This window comes from Pimephales promelas, chromosome 12, assembly GCF_988280905.1.
Source record: "Pimephales promelas chromosome 12, fPimPro1.hap1.1, whole genome shotgun sequence".
In the NCBI taxonomy this organism is placed as follows: Eukaryota; Metazoa; Chordata; class Actinopteri; order Cypriniformes; family Leuciscidae; genus Pimephales; species Pimephales promelas.
In genome coordinates, this window is record NC_142780.1 from 27,586,410 (window position 1) to 27,607,870 (window position 21,461).

Consider the following 21,461-nt stretch of genomic DNA (forward strand, 5'->3'; position numbering starts at 1 on the left):
TAATTACAGGTTTTGCTATTCAAAAGTGCAGTTAGTCGACAACATATCTTATTTGGTGTGAAATAAAAATATCATGTTTCAAAGTTGAATTAAATGCAAGGCAAGGCAAGTTTATTTATATAGCACATTTCATACACAAATAATTCAAAGTGCTTTACATAGGCTAGATTTACATTAAAATAATCAAAAGAAATAAGACTAATTAAAATGGTTTAGAATTAAAAAAAATAAAATAAATTACAGTAAAAACAGTCGGACAAACAGTGGCACAGTGTTCATTCAGTAAATGCATTGCTAAACAGAAGTTTTGAGTCTGGATTTGAATGTGACTACAGTAGGAGCACATCTGATCTCCTCTGGAAGCTGGTTCCAGCTGTGACTGGCATAGTAGCTAAAAGTAGACTCTTGAGTGCTTAGAGTGAACCCTTGGTATTTCTAGCTGATGTGATCCTAATGATCTAGGCAATATTAGACAATATCTAATATGTTGATGAGTAATATAAACAACCAGGAATTATACTAAATAGAGATTCGAAGCAGAAAGCTATACGGAGCCTACAGACGCAAACCAACTGCAAGGCAGTCATTCACCCAAAAATGAAGAAAAGTCATAATTGACTTGCCCTCAAACTTGTATGAATTTCTTTCTTCTGCTGAACACAACCAAACAGTTGATGGGCCCCACTGGCTTCCATAGTATGGGGAAAAAAATGAAACAAAAACACAATCATGTTTGGTTCCTGGCATTCTTCAAACTATCTTCTTTTGTGTTCATAAGAAAGACATTCATACAGGTTTGGGTGAACTATCCATTTAAATAAGAAATAACCAACAACAGCAGCATTACAATTTGGCTTCATATCTATGAACTGTGCAAGCTAGCAAAAAAAAAAAAAAAAAAAATTATTAAAGAATGTAGTCAAATATAGTCAAAACAAAAATCATAAAAGTAAACATCTCCCCGGATCTGAGTGAGCATGAGCAAATCATTGTCTGGGCTCGAAATCAAGAAGCACAGAAATGTTTTATTGCTGCCAAAAGTAATTAATCTTCCCGCTCTATGGAAATTAATCGGATTATTTGGCCACGTGGCCCGGCAAATTTCATCTTCCATCTCATTCCTCCCGCAGGCTTGGCCACCTCGCCCACCTCCACTCTCTGCTTCAGAAACAACACAATCTTTTCAGCTGAGACATCTGTCATTATCTCTCCACAGGTCCTCACACTTTCTTCAGCACTTTAGTTCCAGTTTTTCATGCAAATCTTGCTTGAATCTGCAGAAATGGCTAATAATAAATGTTGAATTATTTAAAATGTTTAAAAGTTTAAAAGTTGTTTTGTTTTTTGTCTTAATAATAATGGTTAATAATAATGACGGAATTTTCCTTTAAATCCCGCCTCTTGTCTTTTGTCATTTCTGTATTTGTCATCCATGATTCAGATGATGACATTTGATGCTGTATATGTGACATAATGGTACTGTAAACTATTTCATTAAGCAGGTGTTATCTCACTGTACACACTGTTCTGAGGCTGAGGGGGTCGACATACGTCTTACCAATGCATTCTTCAACCTTTTTAACCATGTTACACACCCCTCACAAAGTTAGTATGGATGCAGATGACTGAGCCGTTCGCGAGGACTGATTCATGTTGAGTAGTCTAGTGTAACTGTGTCACAAGGGGTTTAATTCATGCTCACACTTACAGACACACAAAGTACATGTCACTGTGGGGTGAAGTCGTGCCACAGATGCCCCATATCAGTTCACACCTTCAGCACTTTGCTAATGAATGTATCTGACACACAGTCCCAGTGCATGGATGAAGTAGCACATGAGCCCCTGTTAATTGCGCACTAGGCCCCATGAGTTTGATGGGTCAGAATTTAGATGACTCAAGACTAAGTTTACACGACAACAATATGCTTAAAACTGAGAAGTTTTCATTTGAGTTTTACGCATACAGTATTGTCAAAACGATCCCCATTAACACGGATCTGCGAAAAATACTAAAAACGCTGTATACTGCTAGGCCATTAGATGGCGACGAAACACTATAGACTGAACATGTAATACGCATGTGCATGACGTCATCATCTTCAGAGATTCACGTTTTTGTAGACCCAAAAACGTGCACTTTGACGAAAACGTGCGTTTCAGGCACCCACAATGCCATTGTCACGTAAACGAACGGCCAAAACGCATAAAGTTTTACATTTTTAGTTGAAAACTGTGTCGTATAAACAGACCCCTAACTTAGGTCAAGTAGAACTGTCAGATGTGGGTTTCATTTTATTGCACGTTTTTGACCTGACTACCTTATCTTTGAATACATCGGCCCCCTGAAAGTTCTGAAAATGTTTTTATTTTTTATTTACGACAACAACAAATGTTATTGTCAATTTTAGCCAACCCGCACCATTTCTGTTGGCAATATGCATTAAACGGTGGCCAGTTCATGGGTGTGCTGCCAAAAAGGGTTAAAATATTTTGCTTAACGTTAGTTGATTTGTTTGTGATTTAATTGATTCTTTCTATTACAGTGGTTATATCTCTATGCATTCTTGTTTCTTTGTTTGCCTGTGCAGATTAGTTCCATTTGACTGCTCAAGAAATTATCGGAGGACCCAGAATGTCGTACGGATCCATTGACGCAGGCTCTTTTGGAAGCAGAAATCCATTTGGTGGGCCCACAAGGCAGGGATACCAGCCAGTAGGTAAAGACACATTTTTGTTTTATGCTCACAGGCAGGGGTTCTCTCTATTTATCATCAGGCATTGTTGAAAAAAATATTATAAATCATACTACGGAGACAAAGATTTTGGTCCCTCCTCATTTACTGAAGCATTATGCGTTTATTCCTTCTCCATAAATCATCATGGGATTAATAAGCCATATGGCTAATTTAGTGAAGTTCTGCCTCGTCGGAGTTCTGATGTGTTTAGTAATGAGTAGTATGTTGACAATTAAACACTGTCTTCGATAGTTCTAATACAATGTCATGGTAACAGAAGAGCTTGTTAGATCTTTCAACAAAAAATAGCTACAGGTGAAAATATTGCATCTCAAAAAGAAATATGGAAATTAAATATGGATAACACTTCTTTTCCGGGCAGAGTGAAACCTCAAGCCTTAATGTGACCGGAAATGCCTGATTTTGATATATAAACAAGACATACAAATGGTGTCTAGAAAGTGATTAATACCGGAGCAGCAAAACCAAGTAGCCTACATATTGGGTGACTTTTTATGTCACTCTTTAGTTCACACTGCAGGCTGAAACGACCTAATTCCGATTTTTTTGCCCCTATGCGACCTGTATCTGATTTTTTCATGACAGTCTGAACGACACAGATCCGATCTTTTCAAATGCGACCCAGGCCACTTGGGTATGTGGTCTAAATCCGATATGTATCCGATATTTTGAAATGCGACTTCAATCTGAACGGCCAGGTCACATATATCCGACCCGCACGTCATTGCAAGCACCTGTAGCCAGCCAATACACGCTAACTCCAACGCGTTTCCTCACTGTTATGGGCCATTGCAGACTTGTCTCTTCCCCAGTGTTGTGCCTGAACGCGTTCAATGAACGATTGTGCATGAACGCGTTCATAATTTCGCGTATCATATTATTCACGTTCGCCCGAAATAAACATACTGTATTACTGCCTGATGAACATTACTGTGAACACGTTCATTCTGGTGTATGTGAACGTGCGCTCTCTGTCAGTATAACTTTGTACAGTAGGGTGCCAGATATAGAGCCTTCCAAGCGAAAACCTGGCTAAAACACATGTGAACATGCCTTAAAATGTAGCGAATAACCACCCAATCTGGCAACACCGCGGCCGCCGGTGACAAAGCAAGGAGCGCCGCGGACACGCACTATCAATTAAACGGGTTTTATGACGAGGTCGGTGAGGATCAGAAAAATCTTACATTCATGTGCAAACTGCCTGTCGATAAAATAATTATTGTCTGTGTTTGTATATGGGCTGTGGCAATAATAATAATAAAACAAAAGCTCGCAACATATGAAAAAAAAAATAACTATTCTGCGAACAACAAGTGACGTCTTGGACCGTTGATTACTCTTCTGCGCATGCGGGTCACTTCTGGGTCATTTCGCGTTCACACAGGAGATCACAAAAGGTCGCATTTAATTGGAAATGTGAACGGCCTTGCAAAAAAATCGCATTTTTTCAAAAAATCGGAATTGAGCATTAAGCCCTGCAGTGTGAACGTAGCCATAATCTGAGTTGACCTTGACCTTTTTGACTCAATTCAGCCATAGGCATAAAATAACAGGCAATGAAGGAATACTATAATGTACAAATGTTGTTTGCTTTTAATCACACTTTCCTCCAACACTGTGACTAGCTAGCAAGCTACTGTAAGTCATTTACTCCGTCTTGTCATTCCAAATATTAAGGATTAATTTCCACAATAAATAAACACATAAATATGAAAGTTAAGCTAACTTAATTATGATAAATTGATTGATTGTTGGATGGATGTATTGGTTGATAGTTAGGTAGGTGGGTGGGTGGATTTAAATAATGCAATCTAAGAAACCCTAACCTAACCAATGCTGCTAAAAACAAACAGACAAGAGAAACAGTTGAACATGTTGCCTTCCTGCGGTTGTTGTGTAATGCAGATAGTGCCATGCATGACGGCCCGTGTCATATGTGTGAATTTAAAAGACATATTCAGTTCACATGAATTCATTTGCATGAATACAAGAATGTGCTGCTAAGAAACTGCATATGAAATGTCAGTAAAACAGCACGTGCCTTTTGTTGGCTGTTTTTGTTAGTAGATAGAGTTTATGTTTTTATAAGAGCATGCCTGCGGGATAAAGGGGTTGCGGCAAATGTAAGAAAACACCTTAAAAAAGGAAGACAACTTTTTTCCTCGCAGAGAACCTCTCACAATCAAAACATGCAAAAGCAAACAGCTTACTCTTTCACACAGCATGACCTGAGTAAATAATCACACATTCTGAGACCTCTCTCTGTGTGTGTCTGAGCATTCGGCTGCTGCCAGTCCCACAGGACGAGAGAGAGAGACAGAGAAAGAGAGAGACAAGGCTTTGATCACAGGCAGACCTGCGTTCAGGAGTCTGTCAGTTCTCTGTGTTTGTGCGCTGGCTGAAGAGTGGCTCAGGCGATGATCAAAGCCAGGGTTAAGTCTCTAATGGAGTTGTCAGTCGAGCTAATCTTTCCCCACCTCTCCCCTGCCAAACCTTTTAACTTGCTTCCAGTAGCATATTATGCATTTCTCCGCCATTCTCTCGTCCTCTCTCTCTGTCACTCCGTTTACCACTGTTGTTCTTCTTCCTCCTTTGTCCTTCTCTACTCTGTTTCATCTATGCATTACCAAAACTCTCTCCTGTTTTTCTCTGTCTGGTGCTTGCAAGATCTTTCCTCTGTTTTTCATGCCTTTTCCTCTTTTCTTCTTTCTTTCCTTGCTGGCATGTTTGTTTATTTTCTTTCTTGTATGCTTCATTTGTTCTTGCATTTTTTTCTTTCTGTCATCATATCTTCCTTTCTCTGTTCCTTCCTTCCTTCCTTCCTTCCTTCCTTCCTTCCTTCCTTCCTTCCTTCCTTCCTTCCTTCCTTCCTTCCTTCCTTCCTTCCTTCCTTCCTTCCTTCCTTCCTTCCTTCCTCCCTCCCTTCCTTCCTCCCTTCCTTCCTTCCTTCCTGGCATGTTTGTTTATTTTCTTTCTTGTATGCTTCATTCGTACTTGCATTTTTTCTTTCTGTCATCACTTCATCATATATTCCTTTCTCTCTTCCTTCCTTCCTTCCTTCCTTCCTTCCTTCCTTCCTTCCTTCCTTCCTTCCTTCCTTCCATCCTTCCATCCATCCAAACTTTATTTCCTTTCTTGTAATTTCTTTCTTTCCTTTGTTTTTATTGCATCTTTCTGCCTCACTGTCTTTTTGCCTTCCCTCCATTTCTTTCCTTCTATTTTGCTTGCATTCCTTCATTTCCACCATAATTTCTTCCTCCCTATTTCAGCCTTAATTTTCTTGTGCTCCTTTCTCACTTCATCCCTTCTTTGCTTTTTTGCTTCTTTCTTCCATTAATTCTTCCCTCTCACACTTACTTTTCCTCCATTTTTAATCATCTTGCACTCTTTCCTTCCTTCCTTCCTTCCTTCCTTCCTTCCTTCCTTCCTTCCTTCCAAACTTCCTTCCAAACTTCCTTCCAAACTTCCTTCCTTCCTTCCAAACTTCCTTCCAAACTTCCTTCCTTCCAAACTTCCTTCCAAACTTCCTTCCTTCCAAACTTCCTTCCAAACTTCCTTCCTTCCAAACTTCCTTCCAAACTTCCTTCCAAACTTCCTTCCAAACTTCCTTCCAAACTTCCAAACTTTATTTCCTTTCTTGTAATTTCTTTCTTTCCTTTGTTTTTATTGCATCTTTCTGCCTCACTGTCTTTTTGCCTTCCCTCCATTTCTTTCCTTCTATTTTGCTTGCATTCCTTCATTTCCACCATAATTTCTTCCTCCCTATTTCAGCCTTCATTTTCTTGTGCTCCTTTCTCACTTCCTCCCTTCTTTGCTTTTCTGCTTCTTTCTTCCATTAATTCTTCCCTCTCACACTTACTTTTCCTCCATTTTTTATCATCTTGCACTCCTTCCTTCCTTCCTTCCTTCCTTCCTTCCTTCCTTCCTTCCTTCCTTCCTTCCTTCCTTCCTTCCTTCCTTCCTTCCTTCCTTCCTTCCTTCCTTCAACATTCCCCCTCCATACTTTCCTTCCTTTCGCGTAATTCCTTTCTTTCTTTCTTTCTTTCTTTCTTTCTTTCTTTCTTTCTTTCTTTCTTTCTTTCTTTCTTTCTTTCTTTCTTTCTTTCTTTCTTTCTTTCTTTCTTTCTTTCTTTCTTTCTTTCTTTCTTTCTTCTGTAAGTACGTCACAGCACAGTCTGGTCATATCTATTGGTTAACTGCACTGTTGTCACACTCCCCTCTCTCAGCACAGAAAAAGAAAAGCTCTTGTCATGAGGCGACCATCTGAGCAGAGCGCAGCACATGTGGTTAGCCCGTGTCTGGATGAGGCTTCAGCTTCTGCTGTGTTCATTAGGGAGGTTTGCAGGGTGGGTCTGTCTGTATGGAGAGACTAATGAATGGACACAAAAACACCAGCAGGGACCACACAGCCGTCATGAGCAGCCAAACCCGGGGCGTGCTCCACGTCCATGCTGGAATGATCCAAACAGAGGGAATAAATGAGCTCAGGTGTCATGCCTCATTCAGAGAGAGAAAGTGGAACAAACAGTGTGTAACCACACACACATGCAGCTACAAAACATAGGCCTGATTGTCTGTCCTGATCCATGTGGTGTGTGTGTGTGTAAGCCATCTCTACCTGTTTCAACAATTTTTGCCATTGTAATCAAATTACTGCACTTTTGTCTGATTTTGTGAATTTCAACCCTCTCAGACTTCCACGAGTGCAATTTCGTGTAAACCGGTATTATTGTCGATAACCATATTGCATGTTACTGAGACCAAATGTGAAAGACAAATTGACTATGGAATAAAGGTCCTTTCGCTCACAGAAGTAATCAAGCATTCCATGATTACCTAAAGGCCACGTCGTGCGTCAATGTCTTGATTGCATTCTAATTGGTGGACTTGGGGAGGGAGGGGTTGGGTCTTTTAGCACATTTCAGTATGGATTGTGAGATTACATCGTGTAATGAGAGCAAATTGCATAACGTTTAGCGACAAGTTAAGTGCTGGGAAAGACTGGAAATGTCAAACATTGTGTGTTAAATACCCATTAACGTAACTGTCCAAGCTGAATAACCCAAACTTTATTATACGATGTGGGTTTTGTCTGGATCAAAAAGGTCTAAAATACCTGGAAAAAGCACTTCCATTTATTTTAATTGTATAGTTTCATTGTAGTACACATTTACTTGATTAGCAGTCAATCTGGTGCATAATAGTGACGTTAAAGGCATTGACCGTAAACTAATTTTAATATCTTCTTATCTGCATCCCTTTCTCTTAGAGAGGGTTGATTTAAAGGAATGAAGTATCCATGCATGTTCTATGTGAGGATACAGCTCCTGACCTTAATAATCTCCTTTGTGTGCTGTTCTGATTGGAACTTCTTAGTACTCAGAGTTGTGTCATGAAGAACCAAGCTTTAAATTTGGGTCTAGCTTTTCTGAGAGAACTGCAAAGTTCTCTTCATAGATTAAAGGAGTTGCTTGCCCCCAAATCCCCAGAGCTAAAGATTCTGTATGTGTAGAGTGTACGTGTTAGTGTATTTGCAGAAGAAAACTCAAAGGAGGGTGCAAAGCATTGCCAGATCCTCCCAATGCATTAACTGGAGCTGCACATGCTGTGCACGCAACCTAAAACACACAATGACTTCTGGTGTTGACGACTGTGAATAAACATGCCTGCAATAAGTAATGCACTTCAGGCTGGGTTTCTAAGTATTTTTTTTTTTTAAAGCAATCATCTAAACTGTATTTAGCAGTACTAAAACATTCTGTGATGTGCTTGGAGCCTTTTTTTTTACACTGATTTTTTCTCTCTTAATCATTATTTTTGTTTTGTACTCCATCCTTAAAACAACATACATTTTTTCTCGCCCCATTGGTTCTTGCTCCAAAGTGTTCTCGTTTAGGAAGGTCTAGGCTAGAAAAATAAACACAACCCTAAATACTCTACCATTCAAATGTTTGGGGTAATTAAGTTTAAGAAATTATATTTTTATTCAGACAAATTAAATGTATCAAATTTGAATGTGTAGACTTCTACATTGTTACAGAATATCTCTATTTCAAATAAATAAATAAATGCTGTTCTTTCGAACTTTCTATTAGTATCCTGAAAAAATAAAATAAAATCAAGGATTCCACATGAATGAGCGTTTCGGTGCAGCGCCACCTACTGGTCCGGAGATATGGAAAATGTCTATTTTTGCTTGATTGGTTTGTCTAAAAATCATAAATCTGGTCTCGTTAGATTCAGGGCGTCATGCCGAGTCGGCTGATATTCAATTTTCGCAGATCGGCCATTTTAGCTGTCGGACATTTTAAATTATGTGCTAAAATGCTGTTTTTTTCTGAACGCATGAACAAATTGTTACGAAACTTGGTATAGGTCATCAGTATGATGCCTTAAGGAGCCTTAAGCATTTAAAAATGTATTTATTTTTTTTATAAAAAGGCAGGTCTGCCTTTTTTTTTTTTATATAACTCCGGGTGTGGTTGACTTATTTTCACGAGATTTATTTTCACGAGATTTGTCATACGGAATCCGTCATACGGATTGTGTAGTGTTGTGATTTAGCGCTTAAATAACGCTTGCCAATATCTTCGAAACCGTTAGTCTGATCGAGATGAAACCAGCCTCAGAAGTTTGGAAACATAGGTCGTTGGCTAAACGATAATACTTTAGTGCCAAAATATTGATAGTAAGGGGTAGTAAAATAGCTACAATAAAAATGGATACAGGATTTGTCGACTAAAACTATATCCTGTCTGTGCTACAACCGCTCATACATGCATTGCTTTCGTTAGTTGAGTCATTGTGCGACAGGCCTGGATCTTGCACTGCGGGGATAAGGACCCGTCTCACACTGTATCACATATCGTCTGACAGACTTCTCTGGCCTGTAAACCTCTCTCTCCCTTGGCTCATCTCAGCTTTTTTTCACCCTCTACAATACATGGGGATTACTTTCTAGTGTTTCCGATAGGGTGTGTGTAAGAGAGAGAGACACATACTGACCTCATGCATAACAAGGAGAAAGCGTTTGATTAAGTAATTTCCTGATTTGAGAGTATAATTGAACACCCTTGCAGAATCTGCATTTACAGCCTTGACGAACAATTCAGAAAGGGCAGAAGTGAATTTGTCTTTTGTCCCAGATATTTCAGATCAATTTTCTCACCCCGGACTAGAGAAAAGTGCTTTGTGGCTTTGTTTTTCGGCACTTTAATGCATTTTGTGTCTGTTTATTCCCAGTGGCTCCTCACACTCACACTCTAATGTACCTCCTGAGCTCTTATGCATTCCATCTAACTTTGACAAACTGTGCATGTTTCCTTTTGATTTTGATTCAACTTCCCCACTTTTCTATTATATTTTTATTATATTTGAATGCAAGATTGGAAAAGGGACATTATTTGTGTAGCCAGCCTTGTAGAATAGGCAGTGCTGTTAGTGTTTGTGTGCGTGTGTGTGCGTATTCGTTTTCAAAGCTGATTCATGAAGGATCTAACAAGCATATGATTTAGTAAAAGTGTTGAAACATCTTGATATTATGCAAGTAGATATCCATTTCCACAAGGTTTTATCAGCAAAAGTTTCAATCTTAACTTGCCTCAGGTTTTAGAATTTAATTCTGTTTCAAATCAAATGTCGCTTTAGAGCCGCGTTGCGATTTTCCTGACACTCTGTGTGTCTAGTTTTTTGTTGAGTGTGCCGTATTTATTATAAAAAATAATGATATTACCATGACCCCATCAATGGTTACGTTTTGAATGCCAGTCATTTTAACTATGCATGTTTAAAGGAGTTTTTCAAGCTTATAGTTCATAATAGTTTATAGTACTACACTACATAAAAGTATACATTTTATTTTTATTAAAATCCAAAATACACCTTAAAGGGTTAGTTCACCCAAAAATTATATCATTAATGACTCACCCTCATGTCGTTCCAAAACACAGTTTATGATATTTTAGATGTAGTACGACAGTTTTCTGTCCCTCAATTGAAAATGTATGTACGGTATACTTTCCTTGTCCTGCGCTGTCGATCGCATGCAGACACACTTACGTGCTGTGCGCTCTTGGATACTCAGTCTCTCTCGTGCACTGTCGCTCGCATGCAGACTCATTTTCGATATCTCTCTCGAAATGTGCCTCATGGAGGCACGTGATCAGACAGTGGTCAATGGAGAGCTAGATTGATTTTGCAAAAAAAAAAAATCTTTGATACGAAGCGTTCTGTGAACGGAATGATGCATTTTAAATATCGCTTGTTCACGTGAATTTGATTCCGCCCGTCAAAATAATAGTCCGCAGCACCGTCAAAATAAAAGTCAACACATCGGCCAATCAGAAAAACATCTCGGCCGATGCTGATATTCAAAAAAAGTCAAATATCGGCCAATATATCGGCCGTGACGATATATCGTTCAACCACTAAATAGCACCATGGGTGACAGGAAAAATGTCAGAGCTTCCCAACACAATAATCCTTGAATGTAGGTAAAGTGTTTAGAGGGATCAGGAAGTAGTGCCCTTGTGTTTCCCCCTCTTAGCCCACCCCATATGGAGGGATCGTGCTCGATGCAGAGTGGAATGAATATGGAACATCCATCTATCACGATGATGGAGGAGAGAGTATGAGAGGTGTGCGCATAGCTGGAGGCCAGTGGAGATAACAGTAAGGGCACAAAAGGTTGTTTCCCTGAAAAATGATCCACTGAGAACAGCTTATCACCTTTGTATTGCACACACACATAAACACAAGCACATCTGTCTGGAAGCAGTCAGATAGATAATGTCATATGCTTTTCGTTGTCATGTAAAATTCACACCTACAGTTAAATATTTTTATTTTTAGTCTGCTTATGCTGAGCTATTAGTCACTCACATGTGCAATGTCAAGAAGTCCCCGTTTTGTGATTGTTAACATAATTCATCATGTTTCAGCTATATTTCGACACATATATGATACTGCTTACAGTTCAGCTCACAGTTAGCCCTATATTGGTGCTTTGGTTTACTTTGTCTTTGGTGGAACCATCTTAATAGACTTGAATGGACATTTTTATTTTTCATATAATACATACATTTTTCATATATATATGTGTGTGTGTCATGAATATGATGGAGGGTTCATACATTTTTATGACAACTGTCATTAAGTGCCATATTTAATGACATATTTATGACAATTTATGTTGTCTTGTTAATGTCAAGTTGTCATTACCTAGACATTGACAGGTTATGATGTATTGGTTTTTGTTAAGTTGTCATATCAAAGACATCTCAAACAATGCCATATTTGCATTCAAAATGTAATAATAGCCAATGACACTTAATGACCTAATAAGAGCCAATGACACTTAATGACATTTGTCACAAACATGCATAAAACCTTCTTCATATTCATCATGGCATGTGTCATGTCATGATTATGAAGGTGCCATGTCAGTCTTATGCACACTCCTTCAAGTAAAGTGTTACCACATGCATATATATTTTCCTCTTTACCTGCTTCTTGTACCAAGTCCAAACCCTAGAGTAGAATATGCATCAGCAAAAGATTGCCTGTGATTTTCCCCTCTCAAGTGCAAGTGCATTAGGGCACAGATGAAGAGTTGTAAAAAACAGCACGTCAATTACAGTCATTTTGAGGGCAGAGAAAGACAAAAGCACAAAGACGACACATTTGTGTATGTGTGCGGGGCCTGTGGGTTGTACTTCGATACAGAGGTTGTGCAATTGATTTTGATTAAGAGCTCTTGATGATTACCTTTTTTCTACCAGGGTGTGCATGATACGTGCGTTTGATGAAGAAAATGGCTTTGCCCACACTCCCATTTGCGTGGTTCACGACTCAGTCTGTTTAAGCATAGCTTCTGTCCAGAAACATGGCGTGTTTTTGATTCTGCTTTGTTTGGCTTCTCTTAGCAGAAATATGGAGGCTCTCATGACTATGGGGTGCCAACTAAGTTAGAAAAAAAACATCATCATGTACGAGAGATTTTGTAATAGGTTTTTTTTTTTTTTTTACCACAGGTAAGGGATTAAAAACATTAATTTTCTTAGGTTTTTGGGTGTTTCTTAATTCTTAACCACTTTATCAGTACACATTATTGGTAATAATATATATATATATATATATATATATATATATATATATTGTACAGTGCTCATCCAAGCATATTTCAGAGTCTGAACTATTCGTTTTATTATCATCAATTTAGAAAAAAAAAAATTGTCTGTAATACCATTTTAGCATAAACAATCAATCACACACATCAACTTTAAACGCTGTGTTTACTAACCCTAATCTTCTTTCTCCTACAGCTACACAAGTCAGCCCCTCAGAGCTTCAAGATGTGTTCCAGGAAACCTCCTCTAACATCTTTCAAATCAATGCTAACGGTGAGTTTAAAAGGCCTCCAAATATTCTGACCTTGATTTTAAGCCATGAAGGATCATGCAAGTGAAGGGTTGCCAACTCTCACGCATCTGGCGTGACACTCACGCTTTCGGCATCAATCTCATGCTCTCACGCACACGCAAGAAATGTCACGATAAAATCCATTTTTTTCTCCCCTCGCAATCCGTTAATTTTCAGTTGATGACTAGACCACAGCGTATTAATGACAGGAGAGGATTTTAAGCTCTAACATCTGCCTACAACATTCTCACGGCAGTATTTTCTGATCGTTGATTCGCTAAAAACCTTGCACCTGATAACGTTACATCAGTTGTGAAAAGTTCAGAGAGAGTTTAGAGCGTAGGTTCAGAGTCGGAGCTTGGTCGGAGCCCATTCATGCACGTTTGAACGTTTGGATGACAATCAAGGTAAGCAGATAATAAAATGGTGTGCCTTGTCACTAGTGACGTAGCCTTGCCTTCTCAGCCTGTGTGCCGAGAGTACAGACTTCAACTTTAGTTGCAAACGTTGTCTGACGTGCGTTATGTGGGCTAGCTAATTGCTCAATAAAAATAGGCTCATGATACAAATTATGTTTTGGCAAATCGGGTAAGTGGCATTTTAAATTTCCCCAAATTATCAAAGGTTGTCCAGATTGTGTTGAGCCTGCCACACTGAAATGCGGATGCTGAGCGAACCTTTTCAGTTATTGGCTTAAACAAGACTGACACCACAGACTGTCACTTGATGGCACCCTGTGATGGGAAGTTAGGATCAGTTTACTGACTCACTTGTTTGATCTCATTCATTAAAATGAACAAATCTTTTTTCGCTTCATTTAAAGGGCTTTAAAGGGATACTCCACTTTTTTTTGGAAATAGGCTCATTTTACAACTCCCCCAGAGTTAAACAGTTGAGTTTTACCGTTTTCGAATCCATTCAGCCGATTTTCTGATATTTAGAAGAATATCAGTAACCAGACAGTTTCTGGTCTCATTGACTTCCATAGTAGGAAAAAAAATATACTATGGAAGTCAATGAGACCAGAAACTGTCTGGTTACTGTTATTCTTCAAAAAAATCTGAAAATCGGCTGAATGGATTCGAAAACGGTAAAACTCAACTGTTTAACTCTGGGGCAGTTGTAAAATGAGCCTATTTCCAAAAAAAGTGGAGTATCTCTTTAAATGTTATACATTTAACTGCTAAATTCCCCGATCACATCCACCTACGCAGTCTTTGAATTAGGAAATCATTATAATGCAGTCAAAAATAATTTTGAACATAAATAATTACTTTCCGAGTCTTTCGTTCATTTGTCACATGACAGATGCAATCAATAGATTGTTTATGAATGGATCGAACCCTGCTTCAGATACAAACCTTGCAGAGGCAGTGAAGCAGGCCAAACTACCACTGTGGCACATAACAGGCCTAAATTGTGAAACTTGTGTGTTGTGGTTTTCTGGGGAGGTGGAGTAACTAATAGGCCTATGTGTCCCTTTTGTTTTGAGATTTCTTATTGTGTAGATGTTGTTGTTTTACATATTTGTAACTTAATCACCTCTATCTTTATTTTTATATAGCGCAATCAATAAATTAATTGTACATTTTGAAAAAATATTTTTGTTGTTGTTGTATAAATCAGGGTTTATACTAAGTAAACAAGTACTGACATTTTTAAAATTAGGGTTAGAGTTACCAAAACATTTCTCCGCGTGTAGTCTCACTGCAGATTTTACAGTCTCACCCCAAAGTTGGCAACCCTGTGAAGTGAAAGTAACAAAATGAAATTGGCCTACACATGGAAGTTTCTGTCTGTTCTTTTCAGTGGTAACACTAGAGAAGAATCTTCAATCATTGGGAACATCCAGAGATACAGCAGAGCTACGGCAGAGTTTGTAAGTCAGCACACACACACACACACACAGTTGCGCTTACACCATGGCGGGTTGCTATTTACATAGTGAAATTTGCAAGCGGAAATATTAAATCCTTCTCAAGCGAAGAAATGGATCTGCTCGTGCGCGAGGTTAAAGCTCAAAAGCAGACCATATACTGGACAAGCCGGATTCCACCATATCTTTATGTACACAATGTTAATCTTTTACATTGTAATACTATTATTTTGATATTTTGCAAGTTTGTGTGCTGCTGCGCATCCCTTTCTGTGTAATAAGCATAGTGTACAGTATGCGTTGTGGACCCATCTAGGCACATATTAGTATGTGCCCTTTCAATAGCAAAACAATAAAAAATACTACGCCATAGACTTTAGACCAGGACTTTGATGGTCAATCAATGGTGCAGTCTATTTCAGTTGCCTCAAAATAGCAATGCAGCAACAATGTGCCTGAACACACCTTGTTTCAAACCAGCAGCCCATGGGCGAACAGATGGGCGCAAATGCATTTGCCATTCAAACACGTGAAAAGACGCAAGACGTGAAAAATATAACTGAAACTAGCAAAATAAAAACTAGCCTGCCCTGGTGTCACATTGTGCCAGGTGTTTGGGTTTTCATGACTTTCCATAGACATAATGATTTGTATACTGTATAAACTGTATACTATCCCCTTACACATAACCTTACCCCTAAACATACTCATCACAAAAAAAACTTTATGCTCTTTTACATTTTCAAAAAACAGAGTGGTTTTCTTCAGTGGGACCAAAAAAATTCCCCCCCAAAAAACAATGATTTCGGATATCTGATTTATGTATATATATACTCCCAGGACCTTTTATAGCAGCAGAGAAAAGCAGATTTGTGCTCCATTAGGATGTCATAATATTTTTCTCACAGGCCTTCAGTGGTTTTAATAGCTTCCCTTTTGCTGACTCTCTATAGAGCACTTTGAAACTGAATAACATCTGAGCACTCACTCTCACTGTTTCATCACCTTCCGCCCAGCATGTATTGTTTACTCGTCTGACTGTTTGTAGTCAGGATGCCACAATTACTAAATTATTTTCCGATGACAAAGTAGTTGGTCTGGAATTGCTGTTGTTTGAAATGCATTACACAATCTGTGTCCAGTGGCGGCTCATCAATTATATCAGCCGTTTTTTTTGCTAATGAAAGCATTGCAAAACTAATACTGTTTTTGGTGTGTGCGGTTGTCCCCCACCCTCCCTAAGGCGCAACATGACATCTATTGTTAGCTATAAAGCCTTTGGGCAGATTGGCTGCTTAAAACCAAATGAGATAAGCAGCGACGTCTTTCTACTTCTACACCCTCTGCTGTTCTTGTGAAGTGACTGCACATTATACAAAGAATAATTGTGAGCTAAAATTACATCACAAAGGCACAACATTTCCCTTGTGTACTGCTGCAGTCTTGTCTTGTGTGGAATTGAATAAAGTGTAGGTTTATTGCAGACAGCCAGTCTCAAGCACACCTGAGTCATTAGCCAATGTGAAAAGTGTGGTGTGCAAGATTTGTTTTTTTTTGCATCCACTTTATTAGCGTCTGCATGTAAATTCAACACAGTTGCACCTGCTTCTCTCGCTTTTTCTTTGTATCACTTTTTCAGTCTTTCTTTGCGTCAATTCGGTATTCCCATTCATTTGCAGTTCCTTAAAGGGATAGTTCACCCAAAAATGAAAATTCTGTCAGTATTTACTCATCCGCATGTTGTTCCAACCCCGTAAGACCTTCGTTCATCTTCGGTCTGCTGGATCACTCCTCCATACTAGTCCATAGGTTTCTTGAGGGACTGAAATTTGCCGGCCTCAAAAAGTTGTTAAAGACATCGTTAAAATAGTCAAAGTGACTACAGTGGCTCAATCTTAACTCGATGAAACAACGAGAACACTTTTTGTGCGCAACCCTCCCAAAATAACTACTTTATGTCAACTATTAATTTCCTTCTCTCTGGGCCTCGAGTCAGGTTTCTAGTTTATGAGCGTATAATCTGTTGTTGTACGTCACACGCATATCATACATGACCAGCGTCGGCTAATAGTGAGCCAATGTGTGACTTAGCTCTACACTAGTTTAACTGACTAGAGGCCTAAAGAGAAGGAAATTAATAGTTGAAATAAAGTTATTTATGTTTATTTTTGTGCACAAAATGTATTCTCGTCGCTTGAAAAAGTTAAGATTGAGCCACTGTAGTCACTTGGACTATTTTAACGATGTCTTTAATAACTTTTCGAGTATTTTCTAGATCATAAATAGTACGTATTTTTACCATTCACGACTCATGCGTTGCTCTCCGCCATTTTGAAAAGGTCAAAGGTCATCTCATCTCGACAACTCGTGCATTCGTGCTTATATATACACACAAATCGTGTGTATATTTAAACTAATTTAAACTATATCTATTTAAACTAATGATGTATTTTGAATTTGCACACGGGTGGGTGTGTAATTTTTACTGTTCTGTGTCCATAAACCGTTATTTCCACCACTTTAATCAAACCACTCTTCTATAAAATATTTAGATTTCATTTTAATTTCACACGTCTTTTTGTTTCTCGTTGCCCCTCGTATTGAGCTATTTGGTCCGCACACAGGACCCACTGCCAATCACACGTGCTCACGTCATTCTCTTTCTGTGAAACCTGAAAACTCATGAGCTTAGAATTATAAGGTTCTATCTCCACTTTTGGTCGAAATTGAGTTTTTGACATAATCTAATCCATTAGGTGTTTATTAATGCCTGTGTGGTGTTATTTTTGTAAAAAAAGAAGCTATAATAGAAGATTATACTACATAACAGTTTTGCCAGCTGGGATGTAAAAAACTTTGATGCTCAATATCTCAGAACTACCCTAAACGGAGATAGAACCTTATAAATCTAAGCTCACGAACTGCATTCACCTATTTTCACTCTATAGTGGTTGACCAGAGCATTGAAATGATCTTTCACTTAAACTACAATCAAATGGATTTCCCCACACATTTTGCGTCAGTCCTCTGCGTGACATTTTATTCTTTTCTACACGGCCGCCGCTTCAGAAGTGCGTGACCGCGCACACATGCAGCTTAGAGGGAACATTGGTTTTAGCCCATGTTTTTTTCTTTGCTGTTTCTTAGTTGACCTTGAATGTGCTTCCCTTCATGCCAGGTTTACTGCTCTAAACAGGGCACTTGACAGCAACCCCTTCTCCCGCTCTCTCTCTCTATTGCTCGCTCTCTGACTCTACCCGTTTTCCTACTCTTTCTGCCCTTTGCTGCACCCCAGCCATGATTTTATTACAGCCAGTTTCCACGGAAACCTTGCAGTTTCAGGGTCATACCTCCCAGATGGCGATATGTCGCCCAAAGGCCCTGCCAGACTGCCCCCCACCCCCTCCTACCCAAAATTTCCTCACACACACAAACATTTGCACGCTCTACAAAGTCACAAGCAAGCCAAGATACAGACTTCCAGTGCACTAAAAATGCACTGACTCAGAGTGGACTTCAGAGACTGGCAATATAAGAGACAGATGAGGCACACGGCTACTGTTTGTGTGTATTTTATTGCATGACTGAATCTATAAAAATGTTTTTATTAACCTGTAGAAAAGGAACAATATCTTAGAATCTCTCGAGTAAGACAGCATATGCAATTTACTGTTCAAAAATTTGGGTTCAGTAAGAATAATACTTATTTAGCAAGGAGGCATTACATTGATTTACCTCTTTCAGGTAAATGATTGAGGTAAATGGTAAAATATTTCTTTTTCAGGTAAATGTTGTTGGATGCTTTTGACTTTTTTTATTTATCAAAGCATCCTGATGGAATCCTGATTCCAACAATATTGAGCAGCACAACTGTTTCCAACATCACTGAAAATAATGCATGTTTCTTGAGCAGCAAATCAGCATAGAATGATTTCTAAAGGATCATGTGACACTGAAGCCTGGAGTAATGATGCTGAACATTTAGGTTTACCATGCTTCACTGGATTAAATTGCATTTATATTAAAATAGAGAACAATTGTTTTAAACAGTAAAAAAAAAAAAAAAATCATGGCCTTGGTGAGCATGAGACTTGCTGATAAAAAAAGTAAATCGTCATAAAGCATTTTGGAATAAAAAGACAATAATTGATTATTAAAAAATTGCTTGTTGTTGCCCTACTCTGAAGTGTTAGCTTGACAACTTACAACTCTTAAGTGTTTGCACACGTTCGGTGCATCTCATTCCAGTGAAAAATCACTTGGCTAATTAAATTTGACCCATCTTTGTAATCGTAGAAACACACACACAGGAAAACTAAGTGGATTAATCGTTCACACCCTTTGTTTGTCATTGTGCTCATTAGAGCATTACACATTCCGCTCTGCTGCATACGGGGCTTCTGAGAGACGCTCTTCGTCTTTGGAGTGGAGGACACACTTCACTGTCCGTTCTCTTCTATGCTGAGGATTCTGTAGACAGAAGGTGAGCCTGCTGAGAAGCATGTGAGGACCAAAAGTTTACATTTAAGTAGATAGTGGGACTGTAAAACTCCCTTAAAAACACCTTGAATGTTGACCCAAATGGTGTGGCGTTATTTACTCTCTTATGACTTTCTTTCTTTTGTAGACCAAAATAAAGAGATGTTACTTTTATGCAATGATAGACCTGACACATTAATAATTAAATTAAAACATAAATAAATATATGAAGAAATGTAAAAAAAAAAAAACATAAATAAATAAATATACAAAGAAATGTAAAAAAAACAAACAAAAATATATTAGTATTTATACTTTTATTTTCTTATTCATCTAAAATTTTATTTATTTCCCCTTTTATTTATGTATGTATTTATGTCTACATTTATTTATTTACACATTGATTTATTCATACATACATTCATTAACATAAATAAATGTGAAAATAAATAAGTGGAAATAAATAAATGCATGAATAAATAAAATGAAAATAAATAAATAAATACGGGAAAAATACAATTATATATAAATAAGGAAATAAAAGTATAAATTTTTCATTTTTAATTTCTTCATATATTTATTTATGTATTATTATTATTTTTTTTGTATATTTTTTTTAATGTTTTTATTAATATGTCAGGTCTGACATTCCATTTACCACACTTTATAAATTCTGGGTTGTTTCAACCCATGTTTGGGTCAAATATATACAATCTTTTTGTTTAAAATTTTAAATGATTTTAACCAACGGTTGGGTTTGCCCATAATTGACAACCCAGCAATTTTGCTATATTTTTTTGCTTCAGCAGATGAGAGATTTTTCATTGTGATTTTTTGTACATTTTTGGGTGCCTTTTGTAGTTTCTGGGGCTTGACAGCCTCTAGTCACAATTCACATACTTTCATTGTTTGGAAACGAGCAAACTTCTTCTTTTGTTTTAAAAGGAAAGAAAGAAAGTAAGAGTTTTAGGTTTAAAAAAATGCATGAGGGTAAGAATTGGTGAACTATTCTTTTTAAGAATACAGTTCCACCACCACCACCACCACACCCTCTCACTCTTTTCAAAGACACAATACAATATGAATAATTAAGGGTAATTAGTTCCCTTGCCCCATAAAATCTACCATCGTTTAGCACACATTGCAAATCAGATGTTAAATTCAGTATATCCAATAGAACATTCTGGTGAATTGGCTAATCATGAATTTGTCTTATTTGTTAATTTCACTTACGCACCAGAAATGGGTATAGGGGTGGGTTAGGTTAGGTTACTTTTATTGTGCCCGTAGGTAAATTTGTTTTACAGTGCAATGACATTCTATGGCATCCAGTACAAAAACACACAACATAGAACACTCCACAACACATAAAGACAAGAAAATGAACACACATACTGAGTAAAGTGCTCTCAAGAAAGTGCTATTAAAACATTACTTATGATCTTTGTAAAATCATAAAACTCCTATACAACATTTCCGAAAAACCACCTCAACAATTTGTTAATCCTATTAGTCACATTTGGTACAAATCTGGTCTTATATCTGCAGCTTCTGGGTGGACTTACATACTCACGTTTTTCTTACTTTTTCAATAGTACAAATTCATATGAAAATGCCTCGTTGTTATATAGTTGCATTTTCCTTTGAAATCAGGTTTGTATATCTGTGATTACCTTTCTTGTATACAGGCAATCATATGTATTGTAATACTTTTGTAGAAAAACATACCCAGTATCAGATACGACACTATTAAATATGTTTCAGTAATGCAATTTTGGCGAAAGACCAAGCTTGTGTATTATTAATCGTCTGATCTCTGAAAGTTAACTGTGCATTATCCGAGCAATCAGAAAATGAACAGATGATTAAAAGCGACTTCTCCATCACCTAAAGCTTTCAAAGCAAAAAAAGTGCAATTTACTTGCA

The 21,461-nt window shown here is 37.9% G+C and overlaps 1 protein-coding gene across 5 annotated transcripts in view; it reads left to right on the forward strand.

Annotated features, from left to right (window-relative positions):
- tsnare1 (T-SNARE Domain Containing 1) overlaps nt 1–21,461 on the forward strand; it is a 195,124-nt gene that overhangs the window by 34,566 nt on the left and 139,097 nt on the right. For 4 of the 5 annotated variants that reach the window (XR_016145770.1, XR_005618517.2, XM_089117884.1 and 1 more), the window contains 3 exons: nt 2,591–2,719; nt 13,084–13,161; nt 14,990–15,059. Coding sequence is in view for 3 of the 5 variants with exons in the window: in XM_089117884.1 (XP_088974010.1) it covers nt 2,635–2,719; nt 13,084–13,161; nt 14,990–15,059 (233 nt within the window). In the remaining 2 variants the exon portion in view is untranslated. Of the gene's footprint in view, nt 1–1,130; nt 1,217–2,590; nt 2,720–13,083; nt 13,162–14,989; nt 15,060–21,461 lie in introns of all 5 variants that reach the window. The other variant, XM_089117885.1, reaches the window with a different exon arrangement.